The 23933-nt window shown below is 38.7% G+C and overlaps 1 protein-coding gene across 1 annotated transcript in view; it reads right to left on the reverse strand.

Moving 5' to 3' along the window:
• The window catches only part of farp2 (FERM, RhoGEF and pleckstrin domain protein 2), a 55889-nt gene that overhangs the window by 2679 nt on the left and 29277 nt on the right, over window positions 1-23933 (reverse strand). Inside the window, exons 10-26 of the mRNA XM_083568900.1 lie at window positions 23614-23777; window positions 21233-21301; window positions 21056-21116; window positions 20696-20924; window positions 11830-12002; window positions 11637-11726; window positions 11250-11383; window positions 10347-10428; window positions 9970-10207; window positions 9732-9862; window positions 9028-9096; window positions 6604-6693; window positions 5120-5202; window positions 4920-5038; window positions 4421-4584; window positions 2348-2455; window positions 224-375 (exon numbers count right to left, since the gene is read on the reverse strand). Of these exons, the coding sequence (XP_083425026.1) occupies window positions 224-375; window positions 2348-2455; window positions 4421-4584; window positions 4920-5038; window positions 5120-5202; window positions 6604-6693; window positions 9028-9096; window positions 9732-9862; window positions 9970-10207; window positions 10347-10428; window positions 11250-11383; window positions 11637-11726; window positions 11830-12002; window positions 20696-20924; window positions 21056-21116; window positions 21233-21301; window positions 23614-23777 (2156 nt within the window). The remainder of the gene's footprint in view (window positions 1-223; window positions 376-2347; window positions 2456-4420; window positions 4585-4919; window positions 5039-5119; window positions 5203-6603; window positions 6694-9027; window positions 9097-9731; window positions 9863-9969; window positions 10208-10346; window positions 10429-11249; window positions 11384-11636; window positions 11727-11829; window positions 12003-20695; window positions 20925-21055; window positions 21117-21232; window positions 21302-23613; window positions 23778-23933) is intronic.

Below are 23933 nucleotides of genomic sequence, written 5' to 3' on the forward strand. Positions count from 1 at the left end.
GATGACATTTTTGAACTGCTCTAAAAAAAAAAAGTTGATCCAGATTATTAATACAATAAGGTTATTGTGTTTTTTTAGAAAGAAACTGACCTCCTGAATTAAATCACCATCAGCTCCATCTCACAATACAACACAAGGTCTAATTCTAGAGCCCTAAACTGCAAATGAACAGATTGAATAACATGTATATAAATTCCTGTGATGATAAGAGAAAAAACTTGACCTTTCAAAGGTGTACTCGCTTTCAGCCCTGAAGAAATAAACATGGGACTTGAACTGCAGCTTGAAGACATATTCTTTGTGAATGCTGTCTGATTCCCCAGGTGTGCTGACCGTGTATCCCAGCAGAGGCAGGCTAGCCAGAGGGAAGTCATCCTGCATGAAAAACAGAACATCATGAACTCCCAAACCCCAGACGAAAAGTGGCCTGGGCTCAAAATGGATGTTGTTGCAGCTGTTCCTGCAACTGAACTCCGAGGCATAATCAACACAGCCCGTTAAATAGGAGTCATTTGGCGAAGCCTAAAGCAAAAAAATAACATTGTCTGTATGTGAGCTCGCTGAATCGAACACATTTCATTCAGATGTGACGATCTAGTGGTCGGACGCTCATTATTCTTGAATGAACGTCGGATTGTTTTGGACTCTGAGTTTAATCTTTAGTATTTACTTAACATTACCATCAGTTTTAAAGCCTCGTTCAAGAACTGTAAAGATGAGCTGGCCAGTTTAAAGCTGCAATAACCTAGGATTTCCATTTATTCAAACATAAACCAGAAAATGTACAATATCTTGCATGCATTGTGTTTGGTGCCCATGTAATTTTTGTTGCACTGAATAAGCGTAAAGCTATGAAGCCATGTTGAATTGTTTTAAAAGCAAATTTGCTTATTTGACAGCTGTCTATACAAAACCAACAAAGAAATCTTAGTTGTGCTGCTAAAGTTACGGGTTAGCATGACTAAGATAACACAGCCTCCTGCAGAAATGTGAGCGTCCCAAATCATCCAAGGAATAGGGGCAGTTTATATTAAACGCAAGGCACAGGAGCATTTTATATTAAACGCAACAAGGAAAACTGTACCTGGAAGTTATGCAAAGCGGATATAGTGATTGATTCAATTAAAACGGTGCGAACAAACACAATCTAAAAGCAGCAGTAAACTATTACATTTTTAGTCATTGTTGTGGTTTTCAGCAAATGATTATGCATTTGTTCGCCAATGTATATTTTTTATTTAAACCAAGCCTGTTAGCTTGCTGCGTTTCTCTGTTCTATTCTCTGACTATGGCATTGTCTACTACAAAAGTTAAGTTCTGTTTTCAAACGTGATTTACCACGGCTTTACTACGTTCAAATGCTTATTTTCAATCTTTGTATATTTAATTCATGCATATAGCATTTAATTCTTATACAAAATTAAATAAATTAGATATTCTAGGTGCTTATAAAGTCACTAATTAAACAAATTTTTTTTTTTGTCAAAATAATGTATTTTATATAGATTTTTTTAAAGCATGGTTGTCAACTTGCCATCTGCAAAATGCAATACAAATGTTGATTTACACAAATTGCTTCACTTAAATTTTGTTCAAAGGAGAATTTCCTCCCATGCACTCCTCAACAAGCAGCTACTATAAGCTTTAAAATGTCTAAATTAAAAGATAGTTAAACTCACTGTGTGGCTTTTGCATTTTTTTAATGTGCCATTTTATACATAAATACCTTGAATCGTCCGATGAATCTATTATCAAAATAATAGTTAGTTACAGCCCTAAACCACAGTATGAACACAGTTGCAGCACCTATAGCACTGTTGATCCGACACATGGTTTGGTATCTCACCAATTCAATTTAAAGGCAGAAATATACACTAAAGATCTGTGATAATTATAATAACTATAATTTGTAAAAATCCTTCAGATACATAAATATAAAAAATAATTGTTGTTCATGTCAAGACAAAACAGGGCAAATTTTTTTATTTTTTTTATTTAATATATTATTTTTTTTCCAGGTAATAAAATTCTGTTAAACTTCACAAGAATTGAGCACCTGTGACGTTAGCATGGCACAACTACTCTTCTAACAGAAATAATGAAAATATATATTACTGCCAGTTAAATTTAACATGTAGCACAAGGGCAATACCAACGAACCAAATAAACGATAGCAACAGATCAGATCACTCGAATGACTGCCAGCTGAACTGTTTATTAAACTCCAAGTTCATCACTGATTGCTCTAATGCTTTTTGGCAGGTTTTCTTACTGAGGCGTTAATACATTTATGCAACTTTGTATAGAAAAAATATAAACATAGAATAATAATAGTGTTTGTGAGTACCTGGTGTGTTTTATAGAAGAACAAACAAAAGTTGGTGAAGACCACCCACAACTTCTGCCAGCCGTTACTGTTTTTAAATTTCCTCAGCAGGTAGCCAGACAGCTGGTTCTATAAAGATGGAGAAGTCAACATCATAAGAGACATCACTGCAAAAAAACACCACCCTGCTGATTTAAACCATCATTTGACTTTTACAGATTTAGAGCACTAACAAAAACATCCAGCTTCAAAAATGTCTTTAAAAACATCAGAAGCTTATTTTGTGGAAAAATGATCAGTTCATTAAAAAAAGATCTCGCTTGGATTTGGCACAAGGCACTGCTCGTGCAGCTGTGATGCCGAATCTGCTCCGTTTCTGTGCCCGAGACAAGAGATTAAATTGCGATGGATTCCTCACTGATAAGAGGAAAACATTACATCATCCATCACAGAACTTTCATATGGCTGATCAGAAAGACCAGAAAGGGTAGCAGCTGTCCAATATCAGGATGGATTGTAATGATTTTAGATTAAAGCACTTAAAACTAAAAAACGAATTAACCTAAATGTAAAATATATAAGTAAAATATGTAAATAAAAAACTTTTTACAGATACCGATGGCAAAACCCAAACATAACACTTAATGTATAATAGTACTGAACTCTATTGGATGAATATAAATATATGTGCTAACGGAAATAACTATGAATATGAATATGCACGTGGCTGATTCGCCTCTAGAGGCCACTCTTGTAATGACAGCAGACCGGAAAAACTATCGGTATAGATTTTTGCCAATAGCCGATAGCTCCTATTGGTGCCTTGACCTCCATTAATAACTAAGGGAAATTAAAGATTGAAAGCTAACCTTTATTATTAAATACAGGTATGATATGAGTAAAACATATATTTAAACTTGCATCTTCAAAATATATCTTTGGCATTGTTTAGAGAGACGTTCTAAACGTGGGGGCGGGCCGTACTATGGGGAACCCTGGCGTATAGCATCCATCAAATATATTTCTGTGTAAGCACCAATAAGGCATTTTTTGTAAATAATACATTTGAAAAATTCGAGCTCTTAGGGCTCTTAACCTTCAACTGCTTTGTTGTGTACTGTCTAAAAATGGGGTCAACTTTAAAGTTTCAGAAACCATTCTGCCTGGAGAAGATCTGTTTGCTGTGTGTACCTTGTTCATGCGCAGGTAATCAGTAAGAGAGAGGTTCTGTGTGCGATACCAGCACACGTGTGTGATGGTGTTTGGTCTTTGTCCCTGACCGAGCAGATAACGAGGAGGCAGCTCCGGAGACGCAGCCGGAGAGCAAAACACTAAACATGCGCACAGACAATAGGACATGCAGCAGAGCCGAAATAAAGAGAGCGAGAATAGAGAATAGTGTGGAGAATAGAGTGCAGAGTGAGACAGAAGAAACAGACATGGTGCAGATAAACAGAGACAGTTAGTGAGTTGGCTTTTAATCCACAGGAAAGAACTGGGTTCTAGAAGAATACTAAAGAATTGATCCAGCACTGCAGAGATGATAATGTTAATTGAAGAAGAGCTTCAGTACATACTGTTTATTTATTTCAAAAGTAAAATCTGTGATAAGCAAGAACAATGAAAGGTTTAGGTTAGCGATCATTTCCAGACTATAAGAAGCTTGTATAAGATTATTTTATTTATAAAAAAGAAAATAATAAATAAATAAAAAAGTGATTTTATTCTGAATTAAGCCTAATGCTGCTGTTAAAACATAAACCCCACATGTGCAATATATTCTATGCAGCTTTTAGAGTACATCTCATAGATTGGTGTGGTAAGAAGAACAGAGCTTGCGACTACAGTTTAAGAGCAACAAGGAAAGAGGAATGAAAGGGAGGTTAAAAAGAAGGGTTAGAAATGTAAAGAAAGACTCCACAGGCAAGGGCATGCATTTACTTTTCACTCACAGTGTCAGCTATGATGTGATTGCGGCTGCCTGAGCTGTGTATGTGTGTATTGAGGGAAAATGCTAAATATATGTAATGGTGTGTGTGTGTGTGATGTGTGTGTGCGTGTGTGTGAGCACGCATGTGTGTTCCTAAGCACTACCTCCACGGCTAGGCTGTGGTCGGACATGGAGACACTGGTGTTTCGATGCCAGCACACGTGCATGGTGGTGTTGGCACGATGGTGGCTCTGCTTGTCCAAAGAGCAGCGAGACGAGTTCACATCGTCCTCAGACTCCTGCTCCAATGACATCTCATCAGACGACCCTAACGTGGTGTGCAGGGAGAGGAAAGGTGGAGCAATGTTGGGGAAAGGAGTGCAGATGAGAAAGGACGAGGAAAAAGAGAGGAGTGGAAGAAAGACATTAAGGGAAAGACAGAAACGAGAGAAGGAATACGGGAAAGAAATAGGAAGATGAGAATATTGAAAGTAGAACAAAAGTGAAAATAGAGGGACAAAAAGAAAAGAACAAAGGAATGGGAAGAGAGAGGTAAAAAAAAGTGTAGAGAAAAAGATGATTGGGACAACAGGAAGGGTTGGGTTTATATCTAACAAGCCAAGTGGTGAAGCAAAGGGGTTGAAAAACTGAAATATTCCTCACGGTTGGAGCGATCACACACACTTGGGTCGAGAAATATATCCAGTTTCTCCTGAGTCTTCTTCGCAATGTCAATTGCAATGTTCAGGTCCTCGATCCACTTAGACATCTCTACTTTAGAGCTGAAAAAGTTAAAGGCAGGACGTGTAAGTGTGAACTGAGTGATGAATGTATTTTATTATAGACTGTGGAAGACCAGTCACCTGGCAGCCACCACGATGGTCCTCTGGGCTGAGTAGATGGTAAAACAGTGAGGGACAGACCACTCATTCTCACTCTCCTCCACCTGGAACACAAGCACTCGTTAAAAGTGACCAAGAATTAAAGGTGCACCAGGGATAGTTCTGAAGTTCTGGATCTACTGAAGTTGTGAAGCACTAACAGAGGAAGTCAGATAGGGCAATGTGAAAGCTTAACCAGACACACTTTCTGTGTTACAAGTTATAAGGACAATATCTATGCCAAGACACGGTCTAATCCACGTAAAACTCTACTGGGACGTTTTTACTGCTAACAAAACTGCACCAAAACGGCACTTTGATCAAAACCCAATGTTTGTGTGTAATGTGTTGTAATGTAAATACATCAACTGCACCACAAATCAGAAAACACTTGCAACATTTCTAGCTCTGATGTTGTGTAAACTCCATGAGAGTGCTGTTCATATGGTGAACAAAGCAACAAATAGGGAAAAACTAGGAAAACTGGGACTAAAGCTTTGTAGAACTTTAGGTTTGCGTGTACTCACCGGAGCATCTAGCACAATGAGCTGCATGAAGGGGTAAAAGAATTTTAAATAAAAAAGGCGCCCATGTGAAGAGAGCGCAAGTGCATGCTGCTAAAAACACACCTAACAAGCACACCTAGAAATATCTCCAAAATTCACTCGGACCACAGCTTATTCAATGTGGTCCATCCTTCCCCAAATCCTCTCCACAATCCTGGCCAACGTGTTGCAACACATTTAACCATATTACCACAAAGGATAGACAAAATGGTCTTTGACATTTCCAAAATCCAACCAAACATGCCTCAAATCCATAAACTTAACACATTGATCAATTAAATGCCAAATGCGCCACAAAACATCCACACAGCCTACCCGATATGCAAACCGTTTTCACCCTCGTTGCTCTATAACAAAATATTACAGCTGCATATTTCACAAATCCAAATATCTGCATTCCGTTACAGTCCATTAAATCACTAAGTAGTCTAGAAGATATTACACCTTCATGACGTTTCAACCATCACTATTAAGGACTATGGAAAAACTAATGAGGACGCAGATGAGTGTATAAATGTATTCAATATTGTCAGACCCCTACACTTAATAGTACTAGTGTTTATCTTAAAAGTTCTGCTTTGATGTATAAAACACTAAAACCTCTGCTGGGTTTTTTGTTTGTCTCCTGTCAAAGATTCAAAGCGCATCGCTTGCTCATGATGCTCTTCTCTCGTATTATAAAGACTTGTTTTTAAATAGCAAAATCATGCTAATTACTTCATTGTACCCTGCTACTCAAGCTGAATAAAATTCAGAATTACCAAAAAAATAAAAATGCCAGAAATATCTAATATGAAAAAGCAGCAAGGTCACTGACTGCTGTGATTAAGATGAATGAAGGACCGGGGGAAAAATGCAAAAGTTTCTTGTTCAGGAAATGAAATAGAGCTGTATACTTACAAGCATGCCATGAAGGGGAAGCTGGCCATGAACTTTAAACTGGTTGGTGGCTGTGACGCCTTTGCTTGTGTAAAGGAGCATGTCTGAGAACTGAGATGGGAGATGGGAGATGGGTTAGTGCCGAGTCAAGATGAAAGTGAAAATCCTCTACAAAATACAGTAGTGGAAAAATTCCTACAAAGCCTCCTACAAAGTTTGACAAACGACTAAAAATGATTGTCTTCTGATAACATTTTGAATAAAAAAAAAAATAATTATATACTGTATGTATGTATGTATGTATGTATGTATGTGTGTGTGTGTATTGTATATTTTATTTATATATATATATATATATATATATATATATATATATATATATATATATATATATATATATATATATATATATATATACACACACACACACACACACACACATATATACAGTGGGTACAGAAAGTATTTAGACCCCCTTAAATTTTTTACTCTGTTATATTGCAGCTATTTGCTAAAATCATTTAAGTTCATTCTTCTTCCTCATGAATGTACACATAGCACCCCATACTGACAGAAAAACACAGAATTGTTGACATTGTTGCAGATTTATTAAAAAAGAAAAACTGAAATATCACATGGTCCTAAGTATTCAGACCCTTTGCTGTGACACTCATATTTAACTCAGGTGCTTTCCATTTCTTCTGATCATCCTTGAGATGGTTCTACACCTTCATTTGAGTCCAGCTGCGTTTCATTATACTGATTGGACTTGATTAGGAAAGCCACACACCTGTCTATATAAGACCTTCCAGATCACAATGCATGTCAGAGCAAATGAGAATCATGAGGTCAAAGGAACTGCCTTAAGAGCTCAGAGACAGAATTGTGGCAAGGCACAGATCTGGCCAAGGTTACAAAAAGATTTCTGCTGCACTTAAGGTTCCTAAGAGCACAGTGGCCTCCATAATCCTCAAATGGAAGACGTTTGGGACGACCAGAACCCTTCCTAGAGCTGGCCGTCCGGCCAAACTGAGCTATCGGGGGAGAAGAGCCTTGGTGAGAGAGCTAAAGAAGAACCCAAAGATCACTGTGGCTGAGCTCCAGAGATGCAGTCAGGAGATGGGAGAAAGTTGTAGAAAGTCAACCATCACTGCAGCCCTCCACCAGTCGGGGCTTTATGGAAGAGTGGCCCGACGGAAGCCTCTCCTCAGTGTAAGACACATGAAAGCCCGCATGGAGTTTTGCTGAAAAACACCTGAAGGACTCCAAGATGGTGAGAAATAAGATTCTCTGGTCTGATGACACCAAAATAGAACTTGGCCTTAATTCTAAGCGGTATGTGTGGAGAAAACCAGGCACTGCTTATCACCTGTCCAATACAGTCCCAACAGTGAAGCATGGTGGTGGCAGCATCATGCTGTGGGGGTGTTTTTCAGCTGCAGGGACAGGACGACTGGTTGCAATCGAGGGAAAGATGAATGCGGCCAAATACAGGGATATCCTGGACAAAAACCTTCTCCAGAGTGCTCTGGACCTCAGACTGGGCCGAAGGTTTACCTTCCAACAAGACAATGACCCTAAGCACACAGCTAAAATAACGAAGGAGTGGCTTCACAACAACTCCGTGACTGTTCTTGAATGGCCCAGCCAGAGCCCTGACTTAAACCCAATTGAGCATCTCTGGAGAGACCTAAAAATGGCTGTCCACCAACGTTTACCATCCAACCTGACAGAACTGGAGAGGATCTGCAAGGAGGAATGGCAGAGGATCCCCAAATCCAGGTGTAAAAGACTTGTTGCATCTTTCCCAAAAAGACTCCTGGCTGTATTAGATCAAAAGGGGGCTTCTACTAAATACTGAGCAAAGGGTCTGAATACTTAGGACCATGTGATATCAGTTTTTCTTATTTAATAAATCTGCAACAATGTCAACAATTCTGTGTTTTTCTGTCAGTATGGGGTGCTATGTGTACATTCATGAGGAAGAAGAATGAACTTAAATGATTTTAGCAAATGGCTGCAATATAACAAAGAGTGAAACATTTAAGGGGGTCTGAATACTTTCCGTACCCACTGTATATACACATATACACACACACACACACTTTATATTTTGTCCAGTGAAAACACTTCTACCTCAAACTACATTAGACTTCTGCTGATGCGTCCAAGTGTAGCAGGAGGTGGGTTTTGAAACACCAAACCCTCTGTTCAATTACAGCATCACAACATTGTGAAGCACATTTGGCTTAAAAATACCTACAGACCAAATAAAAACTTTAGTTTAAGCCAAGGATAACAAGGAGTAGCTTTGTTCTGGATGTTACCATTTGTCTGCTAGGCAACTACAGTATGAATAAAGAAACATGAACTGCTTGTCCTGGACGCTTAGGCTAGTGCTTTGTCCAACCCTGCCGTAAGAAAATGAGTGGTGTGTAAACTCACCAGGAAGAACATCCTTTGCTGTAGGCCTTTCTTTGTAAGCTTATAAAGGCAGCCTTCCCTGATAAACTCCTGGTGATCAAAGCAGAATTTCACCACAGAACCCATTGCATTAATCATTCTCCTTAAACGCAGGCATGAAATTGCATCAAATGATTTTTATTTTTTTGCCTAATTGTGAAAAACAGTAGAATTTGGAATCATAATAATGTTTATTATAATATTAATGTTTAACTGTTTAAGAAAAAAATAAAATAAAATAAGGAATTTAATAAATATTAAGAAATTCGGGGTTTTTTTCCCAACAGTAACATTTATTTCTAATGGCCTGCTGGGCTACTGCTATTTAATTCAATACAGGTTAAGATTTTATTTTTTCACTTAGCAAGCAAAAATTAGTGTCTAATGCTGTCAGCTTATTTTCAAACGACTACCTCTGCCTGAAACACTTAAACTAGCACTTTTGTCTGTTTTGTCTTTGCTCATACGTTTTAAATTTTTTTTTTTAAATAGTTCAATAATTCCTCTCAACAGAGTTTAGCTGCTGTAATCTTAAGTTCTTATCTAGTGAACCAGTGTCGATTTAGTAATTGACAGAGACTCAAAGCACTTTCGTACGTCACCCTGGATAAAGCAGACCTGGCGTCTGCTAAATGGCGTAAATGTTGTCAAATCTGGGAAATTATTAAATAAAACAGGACTTGTACCCTGCCAGGAGCAGTGAGGTTCTCAATGCCAATCAGGTCCCGCTGCAGTTCTGTCAGTTTCTGAAAGTTCTCCAGTCGGATGAGGCTACTCTGTAGTTGAGCTGTTATCTCTGCCACCTCCTTTAAGGCCTCTGCAAACACACACACACTCGATGAACTGCTTAAATGCATACTGTTCCTAAAACTCTGACCTACTAAAATTGCAGGAAGTTACATGAAGAAGTGTGAGTGGGTTCACCTTTGCAGTCGTGGTGGTCCCTGTGCTCGGGGGAATAGTGTTTGCACAGGCGCTCCAAGATCAGCTTGTAGTGCATGAGCCTCTGGATGGGCTTCAGCAGGAAGGTGTTAAGGGGCAGGTAACACACCTTCTGCAGTTCAAACTCTTTATAGACCGTCTCCAGTTTCTTTACATGTTTCGTGGCCTTCTCCAGCTCAGTCAGCACCTCATCGTGCTTTTGTAGGTAGTTGGTGAATTCCTGAAGAGAAAGAAAAAAACAAGTTTACACGGAAAAAAAAAAAAAATAATCCATAATGAATACAAATTTGATTCAGTTGTCAAAAATATATACAATTATAAAGTTTTAATCATATTTTAAATCTAACCCAAGAGCTCACCTTCAGGGCACACATGTTCCTCAGCATAACATCACCGATCCTCTGGTAATCTCCCTTCACATGAGCATTAGAGCGCCCCTCCCTGGCGACAAGAGGAAAGAATATTTGCAAGATAGGCACACTTGTCATTAGCAAAGTATCCTGAGTTTGTTTTTTGTTTTTAGCTGCACCTACAATAAGATACAGTGAGTATCAACATTGGACCAATCACAGGTTCATCTCTTTGTAATGCAGTACTAAAGATAATACACTTTACTATACTTTGGTGTTGCCAAGTAAAGGGATAAAATTAATCTCAGGACGTAATATCGTGGGAAGCATATAAAAAATAATTGAAGTTTGCATTGTAGAAAACAATTGATCAAAACTTTATAAAATATGCAATGACCATTTCAAAATAGCTAAGATTTTTTATTTTTTTTATCAGCTATGGTACAAGTATAATGTTTTTTGCATAAGCATTAAACAAGTCAAAAGCCAATAGGTATTTCCTATATTCCTAGAGCATATTCAAAGAAATGTGCCTTTAGACTTTTTTTTCTTCTTCTTTCGGTCACCACAGCAGATCATCCGTCTCCATACCCCCTGTCCTCTACATCTGCCTATTTCAACCCAACTACCTGCATTTCTTCCCTCACCACATCCATAAACCTCCTCCTTGGCCTTCCTCTTTTCCTCCTTCATGGCAGCTCTGTCCTCAGCATTCTCCTACTGATATACTGATATTCTCCTACTGTGCATGGGATGGACCCCATGTCCATCCCATGCACATGTCCAAACCATCTCAAGCTCGCCTGCCTCACCTTGTCTCCAAAACGTCTGTCCCTCTAAAGAACTAATTTCTAAGAAATGTGCCTTTAGACAATGATTGATCATTTGGAATAATAAGAAAAGGATAGGTACCAGAGAGCCAGCCTCTGGTCAATTTCTTTGAGAAAGCCTCGGTGGAACTCATAAATGGGGTCAATATTGGAGAAAAGGAGGGTCATCAGGCCTTCAGGCATGGCATTCTCTTTAATCACCGCACTGCGGAACCACTGAAGAAACACACACACACACACACACAGCAGCATGACATGAAACACACCCCCATTAGACACAGGCATCATTATTACCTTGTCTGCATCAGTGAGTCACACAAAGCAGATACAGACAATGAAAACCATTATAGCTTTTTCATGTGCGTAACACATTCACACATATATCCTCCTGCCGGTGACCCTCCCAAACCGCCAACCTTTACACACCCTTAACCTAAACTTTTCTTCAGGAACAGATTTGTTAGCTCACCACTGTGATAACCTCCAGGTCCTTTAGATACGTCCTCTCTGTCATCAGAATCTCTTTGGCAATAAAGTAGGCTTTATCAGTGGGATATCTCTGCAGAGAGAGACACACGATGAAACATAAATGTAAGGAAACAATGGTGATTAATGTGCACTTTGGTCCAAACAAGCATTCTATGACGTCGGGGACAATATACCTTCCTCCTGAGCTCGTCTTCCTCCTCCAGTCTGGCAGTCCCGCCCTCGTTGAGAACAGGACTCGAGGGTGCCTGGCTGGGAAGACTGAGCGTGGACATCTGGAAGGACGTAGATGCACTCAGAGGGCACTTGGACCCAAAAGGAGACAACTGGGGACTGTCCATTATTGGAACTGAAAGAGGAAAAAGTAGGGAAAAAGAAAGAAAAAGAAACAACACAATTTATTGCTCCAGCACATACTGGACCGAATAATTCCCGTCCTGCACCGATAAATTCATCAATACTCACTGCAGTGTATTTAAACGTGTGCCATGGCTGGTTCTCAATCTGTGATTGTTTATGATGTCACACCAAATCCATTCAAAACTAATAAATCTGATCTGAATTAGGCCTAATGAATTTATCTGAAAGATTTCTCAGGGTGAGCCACCACTCTGCACAAGAGTTTTTTCCTCCACAAACTTACAAAAAAGGTTTTATTTACAGAGTAACAATAATACTAAAACTAATATTAAAAACTTCTTACTACTACTGGTCAATGCGTTAACATTAGTCAATGTTGTAAAGCTACTGACTAATCAGATTTTAACAGAATAGTGGGGTATAATTACCCAGCCCTCAAGAAATATGAAAAAATAAATGGGTGGATGAGTAGTCACATGCTTTCACATGACAGCTCATGGAACAGGTGGAACTTGTCAGTTTAAAGCAGCAGGTCTCACAGAAACGCACACACGGATGTGATGAACAGAGCAAAGAAGTAAAAAGTCAATGCAACTTGACTCATAAGATCTTGCGTCCCCTTTCGGACAAAATAATTTACTCAGACGCAAACATTTGCACAAATGTCACGACAAAGGTCAATTCTGCATACTTCGTTTCTCTGATATACTTTTAAGCTCAAGTGAGAAGGGGATGGATATTAAAAGGGAGAAAAAAGGCTTACAGTCAGAGGTCACCTACCAACAAAGATTTTCAAAAACTGTCAAATTTACATTGACACATTTCAGAACAGAACAGTATGAAGGCTTTACACACAGAGCAGCAGAAATCTTTACTAAAGAACAAGTGAGTCTTGAAGAAAAAGACAAAAAAAAAAAAAGAGCAACAGAAACAGCCGAAAGAAAATGGAACGCCTTGGAAAAGGAAAGGAAAAATGACCCGGAAGTAATTCCTGAAGAGGAGGTTTATCAGGAATGCAGCCAGTCTGACCAGATGGTTTACAGTTTAACTGCTGTGTCCCTCTGGGTATGACAAGAGACGGGGGAGGAGAATCAGACAGCGTTAAAGGCACTTGGCCAAAATCCTGCACAAACACACAAGCAAACTCCACACAGGAAGAGCCGTAGCCGTCATCCCTCCAATCGTTAACCAGATTCTGCAAAGCTGAGAGTCGTTTCAGCCGGAGAACTGTACGGTTGTACATGGACGTCATATTTGTTCTGCTTCTCCCACAATATAAAATCTGACCAAAAACATTCACACATACACCATAATATAAGTAAATACTGTCGATCCCACACAGAATATTGTTAGTGTTCTGAAGTCAAACCGAACAAAACAATTAGACAATAATAAAACCTGCAGCAGTACAACATTCCTGACTAAAGGTGTGCCGTATTATGATAATTTACGGAAGCTGCTATTATTTTAATAATTGCCATTTCCCCACGGTGGGACAAATAAAGGTATTTCTCATCATATCTTATTATTCTTGCTATATTCTATTTCCTTTTATGTTTAAATGCCGGACCATCGTAAAGAGCATTTCACTGCATGTCGTACTCTGTATGTATGTGACAAATAAAATGTGATTTTTTTTTTTTTAACTATTAGTCATTGATTTATTGTAATTGATATTTATTGTAGCTTATAAACATACAATGAAGTGCGACACGAATACAAATCCAACTATTTAAATGATGAGACCCTGTATTAGTTTACCACAGCATAAAGATATTCAGGTAGAAGGAATTATCTGAAAATCAAAAGCTGGGGCCTAGTGATGGATATTATTAGTAAAGTCATTATAATTTGCACCTTTATTTTTAATACAAGATTGACAAGATTATCGTTTATAAGAACGGTGCCCTGGTGGTCTAGTGGTTAGGATGCAGCGCTCTCACCGCTGCGGCCTGGTTTCGATTCCCGGTCAGGGAACCAACCCGAGCCATTAGGGTTGCACAAGCCAGTGCACTCTTGGTGCCGGTCCCAAGCCCGGATAAATGGGGAGGGTTGCGTTAGGAAGGGCATCCAGCGTAAAAACGTGCCAAATCAAAAGATGCGGATAATGAATACGGATGATCCGCTGTGGCGACCCCTAATGGGAGAAGCCGAAAGATTGTTTATTAGAACGTGTGCTCCACTGTCCTCCTGAGCATGTGACGATACTCGCTCACACTTTAAAACAGCATCTCGAGTGTTACATTACAATATTACGAGACACTCAGCAACAGCAAAATATTCAGTTTGACTGGAAAAAATCTCAACCAAGACTACAAGTGGGTGAACCAAATCAAACGTGAAACGATACGATTTATGACCGTGCCCAAGTGTCCGATATGAATGAGGATGTGTGATTACATGTGATTGTTCACATTACTGTATCATCTTGTATAGTCTGTTTTGTATAGTCCAAGCTGAATGTATAGTTTTATTTATGTCTGTACTTTTGAGAGTCACTAACAGCTGGAACCAAATTCCTTGTGTGTGTCAACAAATAAACCTGATTCTGATTCCATGTTAATGTGTGACTGCAGCACTATTTCCACTTCCACTCATAAGTCTCTATTTGGTTTGTTTACAACTCTTAAGGAGAGTAACCAAATTCTTCACGGGATCAGCTCACTTTGCATCTGAAAGAACAAAAGGCGAGTCCACTGAATCATCGTCGTATCGTCTCGTACATCACTGTCCAGTGCTAGCACTGCTTTAATTAAGTGAACAATCCGAATACAGAGCTGAAACTTCAAGTGGGCTCAACTGGAAACCATAATGTTAGTAGAAATTTGTAGAATTTAGTAGAAATGAATAGCAAATTGTAACGAGTCATTACCACAATCTGATCCCACCTAGTCATTTTAGTACATGGTTAGACAATGCCTCATGTAACGACCCCTAACCTTTCAATCTTGCTATTTTATTCTGCCTGCTTTCACTGTAATGTCTCCACTGATGTTTCTCCTTTATATTCGTGCCTACTGCATGCTCGTGTTTACATATACTTAGGAGAAGAAGAATAAATTCACACTTCTTGGGCTTAGAGTTACACAATCATTCTAAAGATCACAAAGCATCAAAGAGCATAACTAACAATGCTCCCTCGATTTGATTGATGCCAAATATTTACTAGGATCCACATTTTAATGAGGGTGTATGGGTGGTGGTTATGGGGGAAAAATGTTGGTATTTAAAATAGATGTGCTAACCCTCATTTTATTGGAAGGAAGCGCACATTAGATCTCAGGCTACAGTGGTACTAGATGCAATATAGCAAGACCGAGATCATAAAAAATGAACCATGTACTTCCTTGGTCTGGCACCGTACCTGAAAGTAAAAGGTTATATGTGATTAAGCACACCTGCTCCATGATCAACACTCCAAAACAAAGCCTGCACCATTGTAAAGATCATGTGGAGGTACTTCTGGATCCTCAGGAACGAGCTCAGTTGTGCATTTCCTTTACGTATACTTCAGCAGCTGCTGTGGCACAGGAAAAACAGACGCTGTCTCATCACCTTGGCATTTAATTCTGTATACTACTTACAGCCTTCGCCTTGGCTGGGAATTTGTGTCTTTACACTTTCACACAGCTACAAAAGGGCAGCACCTAAACCACAGCACCTGGCTGCAGAATAATGGGCAATTATTACTCAGCCTTTTAAGAGCACTGAAAGCATTTTCCATGCCACTGGACCGTAATCTTAAAAAAGGGAAACTCCAAGATCCAATGCTTTAAAAAAAAAAAAGAAAGAACTATTGCTTACAGAAAAGCAGTTAATTATAAATATAGGAATTTCATCATATTTATACTTTTCATTTTAATTCATAAAATTATGCATGAATTAAAGCAAGAATGAATTAATGTATTAGTTGATATGCTCTGATTATTATTTAAACAGGACATATTAGTCATGCTTGTGTCATATAAGTCGTAATAAAAAAAAAACTAAAAAAAACTGACAGAAAATGTTAGGGCTTAAAATTCATGTACCAAAAGGCAATCGGTTTATTTAAAAAGAACAACATCAAACACAACATGAGTACACTTTTCACATTAACTGTTATAGATCAGGCACTTAGGCTTTGTAGTGATTGTAAAATGAAGAGCTTTTAAATGAAATTAAGTGGTTATTTGTTTTTTGTTTTTAAAGGAAATACAATTATTAATGAAAGAAAATAAAGAGAAAGGGTGGAAAAAGAAGGGGAACAGGAAAATAATACTCAGAGCAAGGAAGATCTTATCTGTGGGTCTTCAGAAAATTGTATCTTCTTCAAAGATTTGTGCAGTGTGTATTTCTAGATTTTTAGTTAACAGACATGACTGATCAAATGCATAAGAAATGCAGCACTTTGTGATCACCTTGCTTTGATCTTACCATCCGAACACGTGTGATAGAAAGCTGTAGGGTAACTGCACGGCTCAGGGCGAGTAATATGTCTATGTGAAGAGCAGACGGCCAGACTTCATAAACACACCTTTGACCATCTTGGGTAAATCTTCTGCTGCAGCTACGGCTTCAAAGCAGCATTAAAACCCAAACAGATGTTTATCATTACAAAAGCCAGCCAGAGCACATCGGGTTCTGAAGTCAGACTGCATTCATCTATTAAGAATTTAAAGTCAATAAACTTGTTTTAGTTTGAGTCTATAGACAAGTCCAAAAACATAATTGTGTATTTTTAAGATCATTTCCAAAAACAGAATTTCTCCATGCCCCAAACTCCACTAATGCCACATTGACAAAGGTCCAAGCTTGTCCAAGGGAGGAAGTAAGGAAGATGGATGGCTATATTCTGTGCCCAGTTACACTGCTCGCCCTCGCTTGTGAGAGTAGAGAGGCTTTAGGAGGAAACCACTGCACACAATCGGTGTGGAAAACAGCTTTGCCAGCTCTCAAAATGACAATGAGAATGTACTGTACTTGCCCCTAAATTAGCTAAAATAATCCACAGTCACATGGGATTTCACTCCAGTTTATTGCCTACACAAAGGTTTTCTTCATCTGTTGATTCAAGCCTTTTTATATATATATATATATATATATATATATATATATATATATATATATATATATATATATATATATATATATATATATATATATATATATATTAAAAAATTATAATAATAACGATTCATCTGTGCTATTTAGTGTATTTTGTACTGAGGTACTGGCTAGTTTACAAAACCACAGCTGAAAAGTGCTAGAAGAAATTTGCCACAGGAACGCGAACCGCAAATCTGACAACTGAATTTAGTAAAAAGTGAAATGAAAAGAAACAAAGCCAGCCTGAGCGATTCGGCGAAGTGAAATAGGAGGAAATGATACAGGAAATTAAATGGAATTTCACAGGAGACGGAATAAGGAAATGACATCACCCAGAGCGAAATCTGTAATGACAACGTTCACGCTTGTGGTTTAGATTTCAATGTACTTGAAATGCACCTCAGCCAAGAAACAAAGGCATGTAAGCAGACTGGTCGAACCCACAAAACCGCATCTGCACCCAAATGATGTTTCCCGTTATAGCCCTGTGTAATGTCTAGTATCGCAATGTCAACTTTGATCAGTCCTTTACGTTTGATGAAAGTGAACCCTATTTCAGTTACTAAAAGCAACTCCTTGAGAAACTAATGATACGATAAGTAAACTCAAAGTTCTGATGAATTTGAATAATATAACAATTCGCTATATAATTCAGTCCAAAAGAGTGAGATTAAGGAAAACCTAAATTTTATTATAAACAGTACCCAAATTTGTGGTACCATGAATCAATGTACTTTCAATCTGTAAGGCATCCTAAATCTTATCAATCATAAATCATTGAAGCTTAATTACTGTCTCCTATTATAGCAAAGAAGGATAAAACACATTCTTCATTAAATGCTTCTCTGCAGTGTAAAATTATTGAAAGTCATTGATGACATATATAGATATATCTAAAGATACAGGAGTTAATACTGAACCCCATATGCAAACGGGTTGTAAACACTCCCTTCACTAAAAAATACAGGAATGTGCTTTTAAACTATTTTTTTTAATAGTGTCAGGAGCGTATACAAATCTCTGACACTATGCATGATTTTGCATATCACTCAATGAGCAGGTTACATTCATACTGTTGGCTTTCTTTGTTGGCAGCACTCTGGCGCATTACATTCTCTAAAATAAGAACAAAATAATTGCATTAAATCTAAGATGCTTGAAAAGTTTGCTTGAAAAGGATACATTGTGCAATAAGTATTTAAAGCTACATAAAAAAAATAAAATAATAATAATAATAAATCACCAGCACCACAAAAAAAAAAGAAAATAATAAAGGCAAGTGTGTCAAAGTCTGACATAAAAAAAAAATACTGAACAGCAGGGGGCACTGTTGAGTAAATCAATTCACAATACTATCATTACCACTATCAAATCGAAACCAAACTTTGGCTTATTTATTTATTTATTTATAAAAAAATTTTTTTTGATGCACTACTGTTAGTTTTACTGCTGATTTTAAACAGTACTAAGCAGCGTGTAATTATAGTCAAATTAACCCCAAACACTGGAGTGGATATGTAAAGGTCAGACATTTTTGGTCTACAAAGTTTGTGGCGTCTGAAAGCCACGTGTTGATAGATTTTCCAGACACACAATATTGTTACTATGTTACAATATGGCTGTGTTCCAATTTATGCTCTTGAAATTTAATGTAAAATGACACGTTTTTTTTAATTTCAGTTGACAAATTTGATCATTTATTTAAAATAGTTTTTAAACGCTACCCGTCTCTTTCGCTTAAAAGGACAGTTTTAGAGGACTTTATAAAAAACACCACTACATTGAGAAAACAAAATATCAGCACATGCCTTACTGGCAGCACGGCTTTGCTGCGTAGCTGCAATCTTTATATCAGCATTTTAAGACTACTCTTAGATAACTATGGTAATAGTTGACACTCAGGTCACTAAACTCTAGATTATTGAACGGGTTCATACTTCACAGTTCACTAAAATATAAACTGCAATCATATAAAATAGATTTATAAAATATCCAGCAAATAACTGCTCCACTTTTAGACTGAAATAATACATTGCGTTGGTGAATACAGAACAATAGTATAGCCTATTTCAGTGTTTTAGAAGAAGAATTTCTAATGCAGTGATTCTTACACCAGTACTCAGGTTTGAGATCCACTGTACTAAACTCTAGACCATGTCAATATTCTCCTTCAAAGTTCAACACCGGAATTAAATAACTGTGGTTGTTAGTTTTTAACAGTCCATGTTATTAGAACTATAGTCAGAATGTCAAGTATAAACCGGATTTTTTTAAAAAGCACAGAAAAGCATACAGAAGCAAACAGGAGCTGCACTTAAACTTGAGAGAGAAAAAAAATCTCTCATTTCAGCATCAAATCATATGAGTGATTGTAGACCCAGAAGGCATGTCATGACAAGAGGCAAGCTTGAACAACATAGCAAACATTTAGAAAATCTGGACGCACCAGAAAGCAAGAAAGACTTGAGGCCAAGTGCACGATAAGAAAAGTCTGAAGGAAAATGTGGTAGCATGAGAATGATGAAAGTGCCTATTACGTTCACGATAATTGTGTAGCGGCGGGGGGAAGAGAAGTGCTGTATCAAGTTCAGCATTGAAGATGACGGCATGCTTCACTTGTCACCAAGCCAATGTGTCTTTCAATTAAAAGAATATTATAAAAGTGGGTAAATTATGAACTAAAAGCCTGACATACAGGCTCACAGATCTTAAATCTGCTTTAGTGAACCCCAATGCATTTCTTTCTAGGATATTCTTCTAGATTTAGAGGGGAAAAAAACTACATATCAAGCTGGGTGGGTTTGGGGGGTTCTCCAAGGCTTAATGCACGAAGGTTATGACATTCAAGGAGAAACGCTTCCATGTCTGCGGTTCCAGTAAAGGGGTTGCTGTAAAAGAGGTTTTGGTCTGACATTAGGCCTCCATCTGAGCCCCAGTCAGAGTCAGATTCAGAGCTGCCATCGCCCGAGCCCTCTGTGCCTGTCGGCGGATAGCTCAGCTGCTCTAGCTGGTCTACCAGCTCACTAAACTGCATAGCCGAGCTAGCCTCCGAGCGTGCAGAGCATGGTGGGAAATTGAGCATAGAGCTGGCCTCAGATAGGTTTTCGGAGCCAGGCAAACGCAGCGATGAGGAGGACAGTCCCAAATTGTCCAAAGAGCTGCACTCTGACCGGTTATTGGCCAGCGAGCTGGTCTCTGAGCGGCCGTAGGCGCCTTCGGAAAACGCATTTGAGTTTCCGTTCATTTCACATTCGCCATATTTAAACCTCTCGCTATTTTCATTCAAGCCGAACACGTACGCTTCAGTACCACCTGCATAAAATGACATTTCAGCAGGGTCATCATCTATGAACTCCTCAGTGAACTGCAGCGGGAATGCAGGGACTGGACCAGCGCGCATAAACTCGGCCTCCAAAGACTCCAAAGGAGTAGGGAAGGTTTTCCCAGCACCTGAACCAAAAATATGCATCTGACCCCGCCCACCCTCGCCCAAAGCCATGTGATCGCCATAATCATTGCCATTTTGGGAGAAGCTACTCTCTACACACACGAACGAGGGGCTGCAGTCTCCTGCTGCCGGGTTGTAAGGGGCACCTGGGAAGGCTGAGTTAGCTGGAGAGTGGATCTTTGCAGGTTCCTCCTTCACAGGGGTAGGTGGTCTCACAGGCTGCTGGAGAGAGTAGAGGTGTTGTATCTGCTGGATGTGAGGTTTGCTATTGTTATCCATCCGTACAGGAGAGATGGAAGAGTGCAGAGAGTGGAAGGAAACAGTGGCAGATGGAGGAGAACTGCAAATCTTAAGGCTGTCATTGAAGGACAGGCTCTGCAACAGACAAAGAGGAATGAAGAAAGGAAGGTACATGGGGGAAAGATAAAAAAAAACAAAAAAAAAAAACAATTAGCTTGCATACAAAGTATTAAATGGTGAAAGACAATATGTGCTTTGTTACTGACCTGCTTAGGAAAATCAGTGGCTAGGGAGCGAGTTGACATACGGATCTTACTGCTGTTTCTCCTATCAAAGACAATATACACAATAATAAAAAAAAAGAAAACAAGATGGACTATTTACTTGCCGTTTTAGCATTGCTGTGTTTAAAGAGAATATGATCTTGGGCAGTAATGTCTCACCGTTGGTAGGGTGTTCTTTTCACACCGCTGTCCCGAACATACTGGACCAGCTGCTTCTGAGTTCGGCCGCTGTCATAAAACACAAAAACCTCAAATCAACAGCTATTTCCACACAAAGATCAGGCTGAGAAGAGCAATTATAATAATAGATCCTGACTTTCCCTTTTACCAGGAAACATGAATGTTTTTGAGTGAATTAATTTTGATGAGATGGGTCTGATGAAATGTGTCACTCCCACAGACTCAAAAACAGGAGCTGTAGATCTCGTTGGAAATGTAAAAGAAATATATATATATATATATATATACACATACATACATACATACATACACACACACACATACACACAGTGGAACCCGGTTATCTCGCTCTCGGTTAACTCGACAACCCTATTAAATCGACGTTTTTGAAGTGGAACCGCCAAATTCTCGCTTTGTCTAAGCATTTTTTATCGGTTATGTCGACTTTTTTATGTCGCTGAACCCTGATATCTCGAGCACAAGGGGGAGGGGAATTTGCCATTTAACGTTAGTTATCTCGGTGCAGCCGCAGGAGAACTCGCGGAAGTGGCGGAAAAATCAAACCTTACAGCTGCTACAGGTGTTGTATTGTATACTGGTGAATCTCTGCTGTTAGTTAGTGCTAGTGTTAGTAGTGTTAGTAGGGGTGCGGCGCGGCTTTGGGAAGAAAAGAGCAGCCGTTGAGAGAGTGCCGGTGGGAAGACACGTACCGGGAAACGCATGAGCGATAACAACGACCGCCGTGAACCAACATATACCAACAATAACGGACAGTGAGAGTGTGGAAGTTTAAATAGGAGCTGGTGATGATGATAAACGAGCACCATATGTGCGCGATTGAATCCGGGAGCTTCAGAGAAAGCGGCCGAGAAAACACCTGACACGCTGAAGGGGGCCGAAGGGGGCGTGGCAGGTGGATTCCTGACAGATAAACATGTACTGTTTTTTATAACATGACTTCATCAAACAAATCACGGCAACGCTGTTGTGTAAAAAAAAAAAACCTTCAAAAACACGTGCATGCACATTCTCATTTATTAACGCACATCATGTACATAAAGAAATTTCAAGGACGTTAATATACTGCCGCCATTTTGATTTTCGTTTATCTCGATGCTTTTTGGCGACCCCCTAGGACATCGACATAACCAGGTTCCATTGTATGTATGTATGTATGTATATATATATATATATATATATATATATATATATATATATATATATATATATATATATATATATATATATATATAAAGGGACACAAGTGGGGGAAAAAATGTGTCATGACTTAAGATGTTGCAAGACTTTCCTCTTTGCACGTATATAAACCTGCTGGTAAAATAAATGCAGGCACTTCTGCATATACCATGTTTATGGCTATGTACATTATATGGACAAAAGAACTAGGATGCGAAACTTTTTCCAGCCATATGTGGTTCTTTCCCAAACTGTTCCCACAACGTTGGAGGCACACAAATGTATAGGACGTCTCTGTATGCATGAAATCTCATTCGAACTAGGAGAACAAAACCTGTTACAACATGACAATGCCCCACTGCCGGAAAGTGAGCCCCATAAAGATATTTGTTTACATGGGATGGAGTGGGAGTGGCCGGCTCTAATTCAACACATTTCAATGCAGTTTTATCTTTTTAGCGCTATTAACAAGAGATGTCCTGAGGCAGCTTTACAGAGATTAATAGGTTAAAAAATATGAAATTATATCTTAGTGCCTATAAGTTTAATCCTTATAAGCTTATCCCTAATGAAGCAAGTAGAGCTCTGACCCTACACAACATCTTCGGGATTAATTTTCAACTCTGACTGCACCCAGACCTCCTTAACCTACACCAGTACCTGACTTTACTACGACTGGCTGAATGAACACAAAAATTTCCACATGCATCCCAGATATACGTTATTACATAGGCACCTTACATTGTCAATCATTGCTACTGTATTTGGTCTGTTATACCTCCATTACATGTTGTGTTTTGTCCTTCTTTTGCACATCTAAATAAATATTAGCATTATTGTTATTTAAATACCACCTTATCATTAAATAATATATTTTCTCATATCTTCTCTAAATTTCTTCCCCCCTTATTCTTTTATATTTATAGACCTTTTACTCAATGCACGATCTCTGGGCAGCTGATCGGGTTTTCATTTCACGGCAAGTCGTATTCTACATATTACTGTTAGTGACAAAATAAAAAAAACTAAATGGACTGAATGTGGAATAGGATGTTGGAAAAGCACGTCTCGTGATGAGGTGTCCGCAAACTTTTGTCCATACGGTGCATATTAGACAACAAATTGAGTTTTATGCACACTCGAACACCTCTGTATTGCATTACCTGTATCTGAAAGAAGATCCCCTGCTAAAAAGAATGGCTTTGGCTTTGGGTTGTGGTTGATCGATCAGACGAAAGAAGGCATGGTGCTCCACGCAGCTCTTCCAGAAGATCTTGCACTGATCACGACTTGCCATTAGGAACTCCAGCGTGTCCTGATGAGGACCCTGAAAGATGGACAGAGAGTACAGCACAGTCACAAAAAGTTCTAACATAAGCAGGCCATGGTATTGGAAACATATTTGTAACTAAACATATGACTTTAAATGTTATTGGGTGCATATTTAGTAGTAAAGGCAGATGCATCTCCTAGGCTTTGGTAC

Source organism: Silurus aristotelis, assembly GCF_946808225.1.
Source record: "Silurus aristotelis genome assembly, chromosome: 2".
Taxonomy (NCBI): Eukaryota; Metazoa; Chordata; class Actinopteri; order Siluriformes; family Siluridae; genus Silurus; species Silurus aristotelis.